This window comes from Ceratotherium simum, chromosome 20 (assembly GCF_057802395.1).
Source record: "Ceratotherium simum simum isolate JZ-2026a chromosome 20, ASM5780239v1, whole genome shotgun sequence".
Lineage (NCBI taxonomy): Eukaryota > Metazoa > Chordata > Mammalia > Perissodactyla > Rhinocerotidae > Ceratotherium > Ceratotherium simum.
This window is the reverse complement of record NC_141919.1, coordinates 56,142,086-56,154,101: the sequence shown is the minus strand read 5'-3', so window position 1 is coordinate 56,154,101 and position 12,016 is coordinate 56,142,086. Positions and strand designations below refer to the sequence as shown.

General features: G+C 37.8%; 2 protein-coding genes across 5 annotated transcripts in view; one reads left to right on the top strand and one right to left on the bottom strand.

Annotated features, from left to right (window-relative positions):
* The window catches only part of CENPP (centromere protein P), a 211,349-nt gene that overhangs the window by 73,433 nt on the left and 125,900 nt on the right, over positions 1 to 12,016 (top strand). The window lies entirely within an intron of this gene.
* OMD (osteomodulin) lies at positions 214 to 2,816 on the bottom strand. The gene is made up of 2 exons (XM_004442729.3): positions 1,863 to 2,816; positions 214 to 1,308 (listed from the first exon to the last, which is right to left on the bottom strand). Exons 1-2 carry the CDS (start codon positions 2,800 to 2,802, stop codon positions 998 to 1,000), a joined length of 1,251 nt encoding a protein of 416 aa, XP_004442786.2. The 5' UTR covers positions 2,803 to 2,816; the 3' UTR covers positions 214 to 997.

Sequence of the window (12,016 nt, the reverse complement as noted above, 5' to 3'; positions counted from 1 at the left end):
TCTATTCAAATTTTAAAGGAACTTTATTCAACTTCAGCGCTATGTAAACAGACATTGGCTTATACACCTATATGTTTTTAATGTATTTTGCTAAGAAATAGAAGTGTTTAATAATGTTGATATACTTTTTTATGCTAACATTAACTTAACCTTGTGAACAAAGCAATTATTTATTAGCAAAAATTTATGTAACTAAAAGAAACCTTTCTCTAGTGAATTTACTGTAAAAACATTTATCCCAGTTAAAGTGAAACACAGTAAAGATTGTTTTAGACAACGGCTGAAATTTGCTAAAATACAGATTGTGATGAGATAATTTGGTATTTTTTAGTTATTCAGATACAGGGTTTAAAATTTTGTTGCTTTGGTGCTCTAAGAGGAAAATAAGACTAGCTGATTTTGTGAATCTGCATGCCTTGGATCCCTTAGTAGGCTGGCCTCTTTTGAAAATCAAAAATATCATCCATCGCTCTAAGTGTGGTAGGGCCAGGGGGTGGATGTCATGGTGATGACATCTCAAATACAAGTGTGAAAGCTTTTCTGGAGATCAGGTCAAAGAAAATACTTTACTTCTTAAATGCATGGCTGCCTGTTACATCAGTGTAAACTTGTAGCATTTAAACACCATCCTCATAGTGATTAAAGCACGTGGCTTATAGTTCTTAACTTGTAACGCTACTTCTTTCATCATTCTCAGGAAAATTACTGTTAATAGAAATGGCATACTTGCTTTTTTTCTCAGCATGATAGTATTTTTATGTTTAAAGTTTAGATTTTGATTCCCACTTATTCTAATTTATATTTCTAAAGACTTGTATCATTTGAATAAGTTCTAATCCTGTGTGATGATGTAGATATTACCAACAACTTAAATTCAATCTGATCTTATACTAATACATAATTCTAGATACATTACTGTGAGCTATGCATGATTAGATTTATTTGAATAATAATATTTTGTGAATTCGTGAATGTTTACCTATATAGTTTCTTGCCATTATTGACTTCCATAATAGTGAGGGTCAACGTTTTCTTCTGTTCCTTCTTGTTCTGGGCCTTCGTGAGAATCATCGTGATCTTCACTATCAGCATCATCTTGAAATCTCCTGAAAACTTGAGTCTTCAGTTGTATTGTTCGACCATTAGTGCTTCTTTGTTCACCATAATAAATACTATATATGTGAGGGAAGCAGAGGAGAATGTATGAGTTTATTGGCTCTTTTAGCTTATTTTGGTCCACACGGATGTATGTTAAATGATGGTAATGTAGTGGGTCAACAGATGGACACATCTCTGTAACATTGATATCTGAAACATACAAATTAAAAAATTAATCCTGCTGCATTACGTTCATAATCCTATATTGGACTTTATTAAAATGTTATGTGGGATATAGTTTTATTAATTAAAATACTTATAAGTGGAATTAGGTTTAATTACTTTTTACAGTAATCAAATAATAAAATGAAGAAAATGAAACTATAAATGAATTTTATATTATCAAAATAAATGATGGCTTCATTTGCTATTTAAGTTAATAAATTATTTAAGTAATAACTTCTTAGTAGGGATAATCTCAAAAAGAAAAAGTGAAAATCACCTATCATCTCACTACTCAGGTTGTGTATTTTTTCATATACTCTATACTACTATTTCTCAGTGTTCAAGTTGATAAAATTTAACAGAAAAGACTATAAACTTTATATCACACCTTCTCTTGAGCGAATTTCTGCCATTTCCCTAGCCAACATCAAAGCAACCATTTTCAGCAATGTGTAAAGCATAGATTTTTAAATACTTGTTCTTTAAAAGGTCAAAATACTGTTCTTTCTGTCTTTAAAAAATAATGAAAATTTACATACTTTCAATTTCATTATTTTCTAGGTATAGGTGCTCTAAATTTCTTGGGATATAGAATGCTTGCTTCAGTTTGTTGTGTCCAACATTGAGCTCTATGAGGTTGGGAAGATTAAAAGTATTATACGAGATGTCTTGTAGTTTGTTGTGTGACATTCTTAGAGCATGAAGCTTTGGAAGTTCATTGAAGTAATTTTCTGGTATAGATGAAATTGAATTATTTTCTAAGGACAGATACATAAGTGAAGAAGGCAAACCAGGAGGCATTGATTCTAATCTGTTATTACATAGGTTGAGCTGCATTAATTTTTCCATTTTGGCAAGGATTTTTTCCTGTAACATAGAATCATCAAGATGATTATGACAGAGATCAAGCATAGTCAAGTTTACTAGCCCATCCACAGCATTTGTGTGCAATCTGGAGATCTCATTGTAACCAAGAAGAAGTCTTTCCAAAGACTTAGGAAGAGGAAATGGAAATTCTTCTAAATTGTTATGATGTAGGTGAAGTTGTAGTAGATTTGACAACTTAGCAAATACACCATGATCAATCTTTTGAGATTTAATTTTGTTGTGGCTGAGATTGATCTCTTTAAGATGAGTTGCATTGATGAGTGAATCTGCAGTCACAGCCTCAATTTCATTGAACTGAAGATAGACTTGCTGAATGTGTGCTGGAATGTTTGGGATAGTCTTGAGTTTGCGATTATCACAGTACATTGATGATGGAAAGTTAGGTGGACAGAAGCATTCCCTGGCACAGCCTAAAGTGTGCTGATGAAAAGGAACTCCATAGTCTACGTTTTGACGAAGTTGGAATTCTGGTTGGTAGACATCATCTGGCTCTTGGTCATAATCTTCATCCCACTGATAACTTTCATATTGGCAATATACTTTGACTCCAAGAAAGAAGAACAGGACACATACTGGACTTAAAAAGCCCATGTTCTTTTTTTGTCCTATTGCAAAGGGGAAAGGAAATATATTGTGGGAAAAGTAAGTTAAACTTAGAATAATTCTTGTATAAATTGAGAGTTACATAAAATTTATAATATCTATACCTGTATATATAAGAGAATGTCCAGAATGAATAGGCAATGCTCAAACCAAAATTAATATTTAAGTACCGGTAAGGTGGTATTAAAAAAAAAAAAGTCACATATTGCATTGAACTAGACTAAGTAATCAACTTTTAAGAGAATCTCAGTTTGTTTTGCTCACGAGACTATATATTTACAATGACAGCATGACATCTCTCAACCCCACAGCCATGTGCTCCCTCCACTGTAAATGCTGGGTGTTCTCACTGGCTGTTTGTTCCCTTCAATGATGGTCACTACCCATGAGAGGAGACAGCCTAGGTTTTAGAGAGCTTTACCTAGGAGATTCTTTCTTAATATCAACCAAAATTTTCCCACTGTAACTTGTATTTGCTGATGCTCTTTTCTGCCCTTTGGAAGGACATGGAACACTCCCTTTTATGTGAGAGCCTGAGACATTAAAAATAGCTATCATGTTTCCTATTATTGTTTTTTGTCCAAGCCTAATGGTGACTTCAAATTTTCCCTATGAAACAATTTCCAGAATCCAATTATTTCATCTCTGACTCTACTTGAATAACTACTTCAAATCCCAAATACACAATATATTTACATTCTACAAAGTTTCAGTTTCTAATAGGTTATTCTATACATTTTTCTTATTACCTTCCTAGCTTCCTTCTTTCCACTACTATTTTTAAGTTAAGTTCTAGATATACACATATTAAACACACACTGTCCTGTCTCCCAGGAGTTTAGATCTAGTGGAGAATCAGAGAGATGTGCAATACAGTGAGCAGGAGGGTGTGTAGGGTAGGATTCTAAAGGAAGGAGCACTCAGCTTGAGAAAGACAGAGAGTTAGCACTTGGTGTGCTGAAACTTGAAGTTGTAGTGAATGGTGGCTTGTGTACTGGATGAGGAGCCTGAAGGCCTTCATTTCAGTCCTGTCACTTACGATGGTCAAGTCACTTGACATATCAGCCTGTTGCCTCATCAGTAAAATGAGAATTGTAATGTTTGCCTACTTATCTCACCTGGCAGTTGTTAGGATCATATGAGATATGCATGTGAAAGTGCTTTGCAAATTGGAAGTTGATCCAGATGGAATAAGTATGTTATTTAGGAAAAGGTTAAAAAAAAGAATCATACCTCTTTTATTCTAAGACCATTTTTCTCCACCCTTCTCATCCGGGGTTTCATGAGAGAATTAAGGTCCTAACACACCATTGTATGTAATGAAATGATCTATCTCCTATTCATCTAGAATGGTGCTAGCTATTTTTCATCATTGGGATAATTGAGAAAATAGTTACTTAAATTATTTTCTCTGACAGAACCCCATTTGAGAAAGGCTGCCCTAGACCCTAATAACATCTCAGTTGCTTGTTTTTTTTCAGGTCAGAAACTAAAAGTGTGTAGAATGTAAATATTGTGTGTATTTGGGATTTGAAGTAGCTATTCAAGTAGAGTCAGGCCCTCAGTCTTGTTTCCTTCAGCGATGTTTCCTCCGGTCTCCTCACCATCCCTCCTGTGCACCCACACTGTGGGCCTTACCCTCACCAGTGCTGCAGCCCCTGCGCACTCTGACTGTTGTCTCCTGTCTTTATGGCTTAGTCCGTGTAGTAGCTCCAACTGCAGTCATTCTCTGATTTCAGTGGGACCTAAAATATGTCGATCCTACTGTTTTTTCACCACCTGTCCTCCACACGTTCCAATATACTCAGTTCCTTCTTACCAGCCTAGACCCTGAGTGCGTCACTATGTCACTCCTTTGCATGTGCCCAGACTTTCTGGCCTCTCACATCCTCAGTCTCCTGGTAAACTCCAACCCTGTTACTGCTGTCTCCATCACTCTTCGCCTGACTCACGCAGCTGAATGTGATGGGAGAAAAACAGGACGGAGCCCACTGGTCTCACTTTAATTCACAACCACTCGGGTCCCACCCAGTGACATCTCCTTAGTCCTTTCCTTTTCCTTCTCTCCTAGATAAGCCTCTAGAACCTCATTCCCCAGAGGTTTTGGATGATGACCTTGCTTCCTTTTTTTACCAAGAAAATAGTATTAAACAAATTGTTTACTCTAATATATTTTCTTATATTTAATCTTATTCCTACCTACAGAAAATGCCAAAATAGCAATGGTTTGATCTTTTTAAACAATCTGTGATTTGAAACTCATAAAGTTTCCTTTTGCAACTCTAAATAGATCTCATCCATTGTTCCTTCTTATCTACAGGCTTCATGGAGGACGTGGCATTTGAACTAGACTTTGAAGGAATATTAGAGTTCTCGTAGAGGGAGACAGGGAGGCAGATTTCCAGATAGAAGAGATGAGCAAAAAACACGTAGGCAACAAAGGGTGGGTGATGGGAAGTGGTGGTGAGCTGTTGAAGGAGCAAAGAGGACTGTTACGGCCAGTCTGGACAAAATCTGGAGGGCCTCAATTCTCACCTAAAGAATTCACACTCTGGGACAAACACCTAACTTAATTCATTTATATAGTTGAACCATGGTCTTCACACTGCAGTGTTTATGCATGAAGTAGGAGAGAGTCCTGGGAGGAAGTGAAGTGAAGGAGTGGGCAGTGTTGAGTGCTGGCTGACCCAGACGGGTGTCCGGGAAGCCCCCAGTGGGTCTGATTGAAAGTGCTGTTTCACCTGCCTTACCTAGTGACCTGTGCTAGACGTGTGTGAACATGGTTAGTAAAGCAGCTTATAAGTATTAGTAATTATTTAGTTAGTTTGGTTGGGTTACTTCAGTTAATGATTGTCTTGAATTATTTCTAAGGGGCGAGGCACTGTGTTCGGTGGGGAACACAGAAATGAAGAAGACATGAAGACATGGTCCCCTCTGTAAAGAGCATACAGTTTAGCGGACGAGAGAGACACAACACAGCGAACCATATTCTCAGGCAGAGGGAAATAGGATTTATGGCAGAGACACCAGTGCTGTGGGAGCAGTGGCTTAACCCTGCTTGGGGGAGACAGGGAAGTCTCTGTAGGCATCCTTTGGTCCAGACGTTGGGAGATTAGCAGGAATGGGTATAGAACGTCCTATACATTTTACTTATTCGTTGATAATATTTTATGTATTAAATTTATAGTATTTTACTATACTCATTATAGTATAGCATATTAACTGTTTCAAGTACTTGTCATACTTGGTTTTAGTCTCACTGCACCAGGGAGTTGAGGTTTCGTAAGGTTGTGTGTCCCAGAAGGATGAAGCAGAAGCACAGAGGCAGAGACAAGCAGCTGCGTGGCGTCAGGCCACATAGGGGGCCTTGGAAGCTGACTGTTACACGGGTGAACTTTGAAAACAGCCTTGCTGATCAGAACTCTGAATTTTATCCTTGTGTTGAGAACATTAGCAGTCATCAATTTGTAGCCTTACATTTGAGAATTAAAGTCACGACTCTGTCGTTCAACAGTTTTGAAGAAAGTAAACAAATTACTTTATAGCAAAGTAAAATATATGTTACCAGGTTTTAGAAATTATCCATTAATGTGAATTTCTCATATGATAGGAATAAAAGTTTCTATGTCATAACATTTCTCTTACTTGGAAAAAAGCACTCGTGGCTGCATCAAGAAAGTTCTAATTAAAATCATTAATTAAAATCAGGTAGAACTTTGTTCTGGAAAGTTTAAAGTAATTAGAAAGCCTCATAGCATTTTATTAAAGACTTAATTGTTTTATTGATATACCATAGAAACTAGAGTATAGAAACCAAGTCTTAGTATATGGTTCAGAATTTTTCCCAAAGCAGTTTTAAATTTAACTCTGTAAAACTAAAGTAGTATACATCACTTTATACCCAAGGCCGAAGGAAGTAAGACTCTTTTGCTATTAAAAGTATGAAATTTTCAAAATTATTTTTAGCCATAATACATTTAAATCTTAATTAACTGAAACCTAAGAAGCTAGATCCTTCCGTGCTAGATAGAGCACTTTTGTCTTCCCTTTGGGAGTCAAATGAAAACAAAAACATTCTAATATCAGGGATTTGTCAAATAGAGAAATTGTGAGACAATTTTGAGTGAAGTTTTTCTAGTGAAATTTGTACAAATACCCTTCTTCTCTACACCCAGAATCTCGAGCACCACTCAGATATGTGGCTCAAAGCCTTGCTGGTTTTTTGTCATTTAAAGTTGAGAGAGAGAAAAAGCAGAAAATGATTCCATTAACCGAGAATCTTTCATTCAAAATAAAAAAATCTAAACAGATTATTTATTGGGTAAATCTTAAGTTAGAAAATTAAATTCACTATATTACTTCTTTCCCTGAATATTTTGGCTGCATAAAGTTTTACCACATATTGCTTCCAAAAATTGTGCTTTTATCATGGCTGCAATCTACTTTAATGTTAAACAAATCAAATATACTTTTTTATGTTTAGCAGTAGGACTACTTTCTTAAAAAATTGAAAATTATTTTATCATCATACCTGTTGAGTTTGCTTTAGTTTTCAGGGGTTGATGAATTTGCAAATCCTGTAAGTGAATCAGAAATTCCTAAATTCTTTAACCGAGTCTCTTAAAAATCCACAGTAACTGTGTGTCCAGACAGGGCTGTCCCTTGAATTAATGTAGCAATTTAAGCAAACATAATCTGCTTGGAAAACACTTGGGTTGAATTAAAATTATGTATTTCTTTTCATTATCCAAAACTTCGTGGATTCAAATTAAGATGCTTGTGTTCTTGGTCAGATTTATGTGGCTGGCTTCTTTCTTTTCCCCTTAATTTTGGTTTGAGGTGTGGCAAGAATTTCCTCTAATATGAAAGGCAAACAGAACTAAATGAAACAGCATGTCCTGATTACTGTTTTTATTTTCATTTTCATGCCAAAGAATTCTTCAAATTAAGGTCCACTCTAACATGGAGCTCAGTGTCTCTGCAATTTAAGGTGGAACTGAGTCATCTTGAGACGGCAGTTGTCTGGTACCTTGTGTTCACACCAGTGCTTCCCTTTATTAAGACAAGGAACCAGCATTAGAAACAGCTGGCATTTCATACTTAGTTTATTTTAAAAATTGAATAGATTGTCACTGGTGACACAGATTAAATATATAACTTTTCCATACAAAGAATTTATACCTTTTTTTCTATCAGCTATCCCCTTTCTCACCTTCCTCCCAAATATACCCACTAGAATGCCTTAGAATAATCTTTGAGATAAAAATTAGTCTCTTGGTTGTGGAATTCAGTGTCTTGCACTTAGAAGGGGTATCTCTGATTTGCTTGTTTTTAAAAGTACAAAAAAAAGTTTATAGTATTGAATAAGGTGGAATTAGGAACTTTTGTTGACAACTATTGCCTTTATTTTGCAGATGTGGAAAATTTCCTCATTTCACTGCTGTCTCTCCTGAAGAGTAGCAGCTAACTGCTAAATGCTGTATTTTTATACTAATGTTTTCATATTTTAAACAGAGAGTTAATTTGTATCTCTTGGCAGTGAACTTTGGAATTCATTCTTTGGGAAAGTCTTTCAACATTGTGCAAACTAATAAGGTCAAGTGAATCCTGGAATTCATTTTTGTTTCCTCAAAATAGTGTTTCCCCTTAGATATTTTACAAAGAATTAACAAGATTTATTTTGTCATGTTTTAGATTTTTTAAAAGTATACAGTATTTCGAGTGATGCTTTGGCAATATCGTAAAAATCTCATCTATTATTTGAGACCACCGGTATGTAAAACGTGGCAGACATATTTGGGCCAAGATTTCATCTTGTTACTGATCTTTTTCATATGTTTTCTATTAGTCTTTGTTCTTAAACCTCAGGCTTCCACACTAAGGAAAAGAGAGCAAATCTGTGTACTTGTTTCAAAAATTATTTTACATGCCCTCACAGTTCTTTTGGAAGAATAATTTAAAATCAACAGCTTAATTTTTATATAATTGCTCACATTGTGATTTGAACTTATGATAGTGATTATGTTATTCATGCTCCTAACAAATGTGAAAAGAATATTTATCAATAGATAGCTAGAACCACAGAATTAAAAGTGTCTAGGTGTTTAAATGAGGTGTCTGGGAGGTTTAGTTTGGTGAGGGTGGTGGTGGGGGAGGGGTGGTTTGAGTCAGGCCTTTGAGGAAAAGTAGAAGGTGGAAGTGATTGTGATGGTTCACCGTTTCAGTTAGGTGTTTGTAATTGTAGTAATTGGGGAGAGAAGTTAGTTGAATTGGTGAAAAGTCTAAATATATTCTACGATTATTATTTGGTTGAAGCAGATACAGTATCTCAAAGCTGAATAATGTAGTGCTGGCTAGGAAAGGCCTGACTGAGACCTGCTCAGTTATGGTAATAACCATGAATGTTTTCATTCATTTATTCATTCAGCTAATATTTACTGAGCACCTGCTTTGTTCTGGGCAGTTTTAGATGCTGGGGACTCAACAGTCAAAGTCCCTGTTGTCATGTGGGAGGAAAACAGAGTAAACATGTATTGAGTGCTGTAGAGTGCGACAGGTCGAGGGATGCAAATGAACAAGAAGTGAAGCAGTGAGGTGTGCTGGAGTGCAGCGGTCATGTGACTGTGGTGGGTGGGGAGCCAGTTGTCTTCTTGTTGGAGGGAGGTTACAAATGAGCAAGGGGAGGCGGAGGGAACGATCCACATGGGGAGGGATCAGAGCCGGAGGCATCAGTGTGAACTCATGCTGAGCTTAGTATACATACAGGTGGCTGCATCTAGCAATGTTCTGGATGTATGTGTAAACATGTGTTAGTGTACACACATCTATCTCCTGGCTCTGTCAGCTGAGAGGGTCCAGCAGCAATGACACTCCAGCAGCATTGAGCACACCCAGCACCCACATCTTGGCTTCTAATACCTTTCTCCAGTAAAGGAACCAGGGCTCCTTGGAGAAACAGCTGATTCCAGGCGCAGGGAACACACAGATGAGCCTGGAGCATCTTGTGGTTCCGGAAAGTAAGAAGGTACTCAAAAAGAAAGGGATGGAAGGAAATTTCTACACCTTCTTCTCAGTTTTGCCGTGAACCTACAACTGCTCTAAAAGATAAAGTCTATCAATAAAAGTTTTAGAAAGGAAAGTTACTATTTTAGATAGTTGAGCAGAAACCTGAATATAGTGGGGGAGCAAGCCAAGTTGGTATCAGAGCAGCAAAAGTCAGCACAGCTGGGGCCGAGTGATGTAGCAGGAAGGGTAGGGGTATCCTCAGAGAGGCAGCCAGGGCCAGCATCAGGGTGAGCACTTGCTTCTGAAATGCTTGGAAGTCTCAGCCTCCCAGCATTCTAAATCAGTCATGTTTACGAGGCAAATGTGACACTTAACTGATGAACTGCTTCTACTAGAAAGACCATTTGGGCAGCCCTACAGAAATAATCCAAACACTAGATGTCACATTTGCCTGGCAGACACAGCTCATCTTTGTGCATCTGCCCCTACAGTTGTCAGGAGCTTACAACCCACCCTCACTAGCTTCCACTTCCCTCATCTTTCACTTTTCCCCTAAATGGTACCGTTATCCTGACCTCACCCACTCGCTTATGTAAGCCAGAAATTTGAGAGTCCTCTAAATCAGTGCATCCCAAAATGTGGTGGGAGATCCATCAGTGTCCAAATTGCCAGGGCAGCTGGTTTAAAATTCAGGGTCCAGCATCTCTGAGTGTGGGCCCAGGAATTTACATTTTTAACAAGTGTCTCAGTTGCCAGGAAAACTTGAGAACCCCTGATGTAAATTACCTATTGTCCCTCACTTTCAAATTGGATGTATTACTGAGTCCTTTGTGTTCTAGCACCTAAATATCTCTTGAGTGTTTCTCTGTCTCTTGGTCTCCACTCTCACCGTCTTCTTTCCAGTGAGGCTGTCTCTCACTCAGATGTTTTCAGTAGTGTCTTGACTGATTTCCCTGTGTTCACGTTATCTCCTTCTCCAATCCATTTTTCATCTTATTCTGTATAAAAATAAATCTCACTGTACAATGCTTCTCCTTAAAATCCTCCAGTGGTGCCTCATATCTTAAAATAAATTCCAAACACAAAGGCCATGTCATTCCAAATGTGAAGCTCTGACGGCCTACCTCTTTCCCGTTCTTGGACCAGTTGACTTGTGTTTCTGGGCCTTCTTTCTGGACCAGCTGCCCTGCTCCTTCCCTACTAAGGCCTTGGCACATGCTTTTCCCTCTGCTTGGAATACTGAACCTTCCCACCCCTCAACCTTGGTGCCAGCTAACTCCTGCTTATTCTTCAGATGCCAGCTGATCCTAGTTGTAATAAGTTATGAATGTAATTATTTGTCTGATTTCTCCTTTCCAGCTAGCTTCTCATGTGCTGCCACATCCCCAAATTGTTCACAGTGGGTGCTCAGTAAATATTATTTGAGTGAATGAATAAATGAATGCACAGTATTTTTTAAGGTTCTCCCTCTTCTCCATTTTCTGAATGTCTTTCTAACTTCTTGCCTATTGGAGGAAAGATGCTCGTGGAGAGCTGCCACATTCTAACCTAGAGATTAGTCTTCCTGCCTGCATTCTTGCTGTCGGCTCCCTGACCTCACGTGGTCAGCTGGTCAGTGGACACCACATGCCCTGTATGTAGAACAAACTTTTGTTAACGTAAAAAACATGAATACAGTAACACTGAGAAGAGAAGACAGTTGGTAACTAGTTGGCTGAAGTCTTCAGAAGAGACAAAAGGGAAAGAAGAAATGAGTAGTTCTTATCCTTAACGCAGCATCTGAATCACCTGTAGAGGTTTTGAAACTTCAAGTCTGGTGTGGAACAGAGCCAGTTTTGTGTGTTTAAGTGACTCAAAGGTTAAAAGGAAAAACGTTGTTTCCTCTGCTCTACTTCTACTCACAGTACTTCTGACACCAGATGTCTAGGTTTTTCCCCACAGCAACCAATTATCCAACACCAGGTGGGTATCCTACAGTTTGTCCAGCTGTCCTACAATTAACTCAGTTCTGACACTGTCTACCTGGAGTTAGCATCAGATCCCGCAGGTTAAGGGCTCAGTCCCACAAGACTGCCTCCACTTCAGACGCCAGTTGTAAGTAGTAGGTCTCCAGGTTACCTACAACTTCTATCTGACTTGGCTTCAAAAGGGTGGTTCCCACCACCCCCTCCTCAGGTTAGATAATTTGTTATAGCAG

What these genes read in the sequence shown, in the direction of transcription:
- OMD (XM_004442729.3), bottom strand. Translation starts at nt 2,802, where the DNA reads ATGGGCTTTTTAAGTCCAGTATGTGTCCTGTTCTTCTTTCTTGGAGTC. An exon ending in AGAAAATAATGAAATTGAAA is followed by an intron (nt 1,309 to 1,862) that starts GTATGTAAATTT and finishes TGTATGTTTCAG; the next exon opens with ATATCAATGTTACAGAGATG.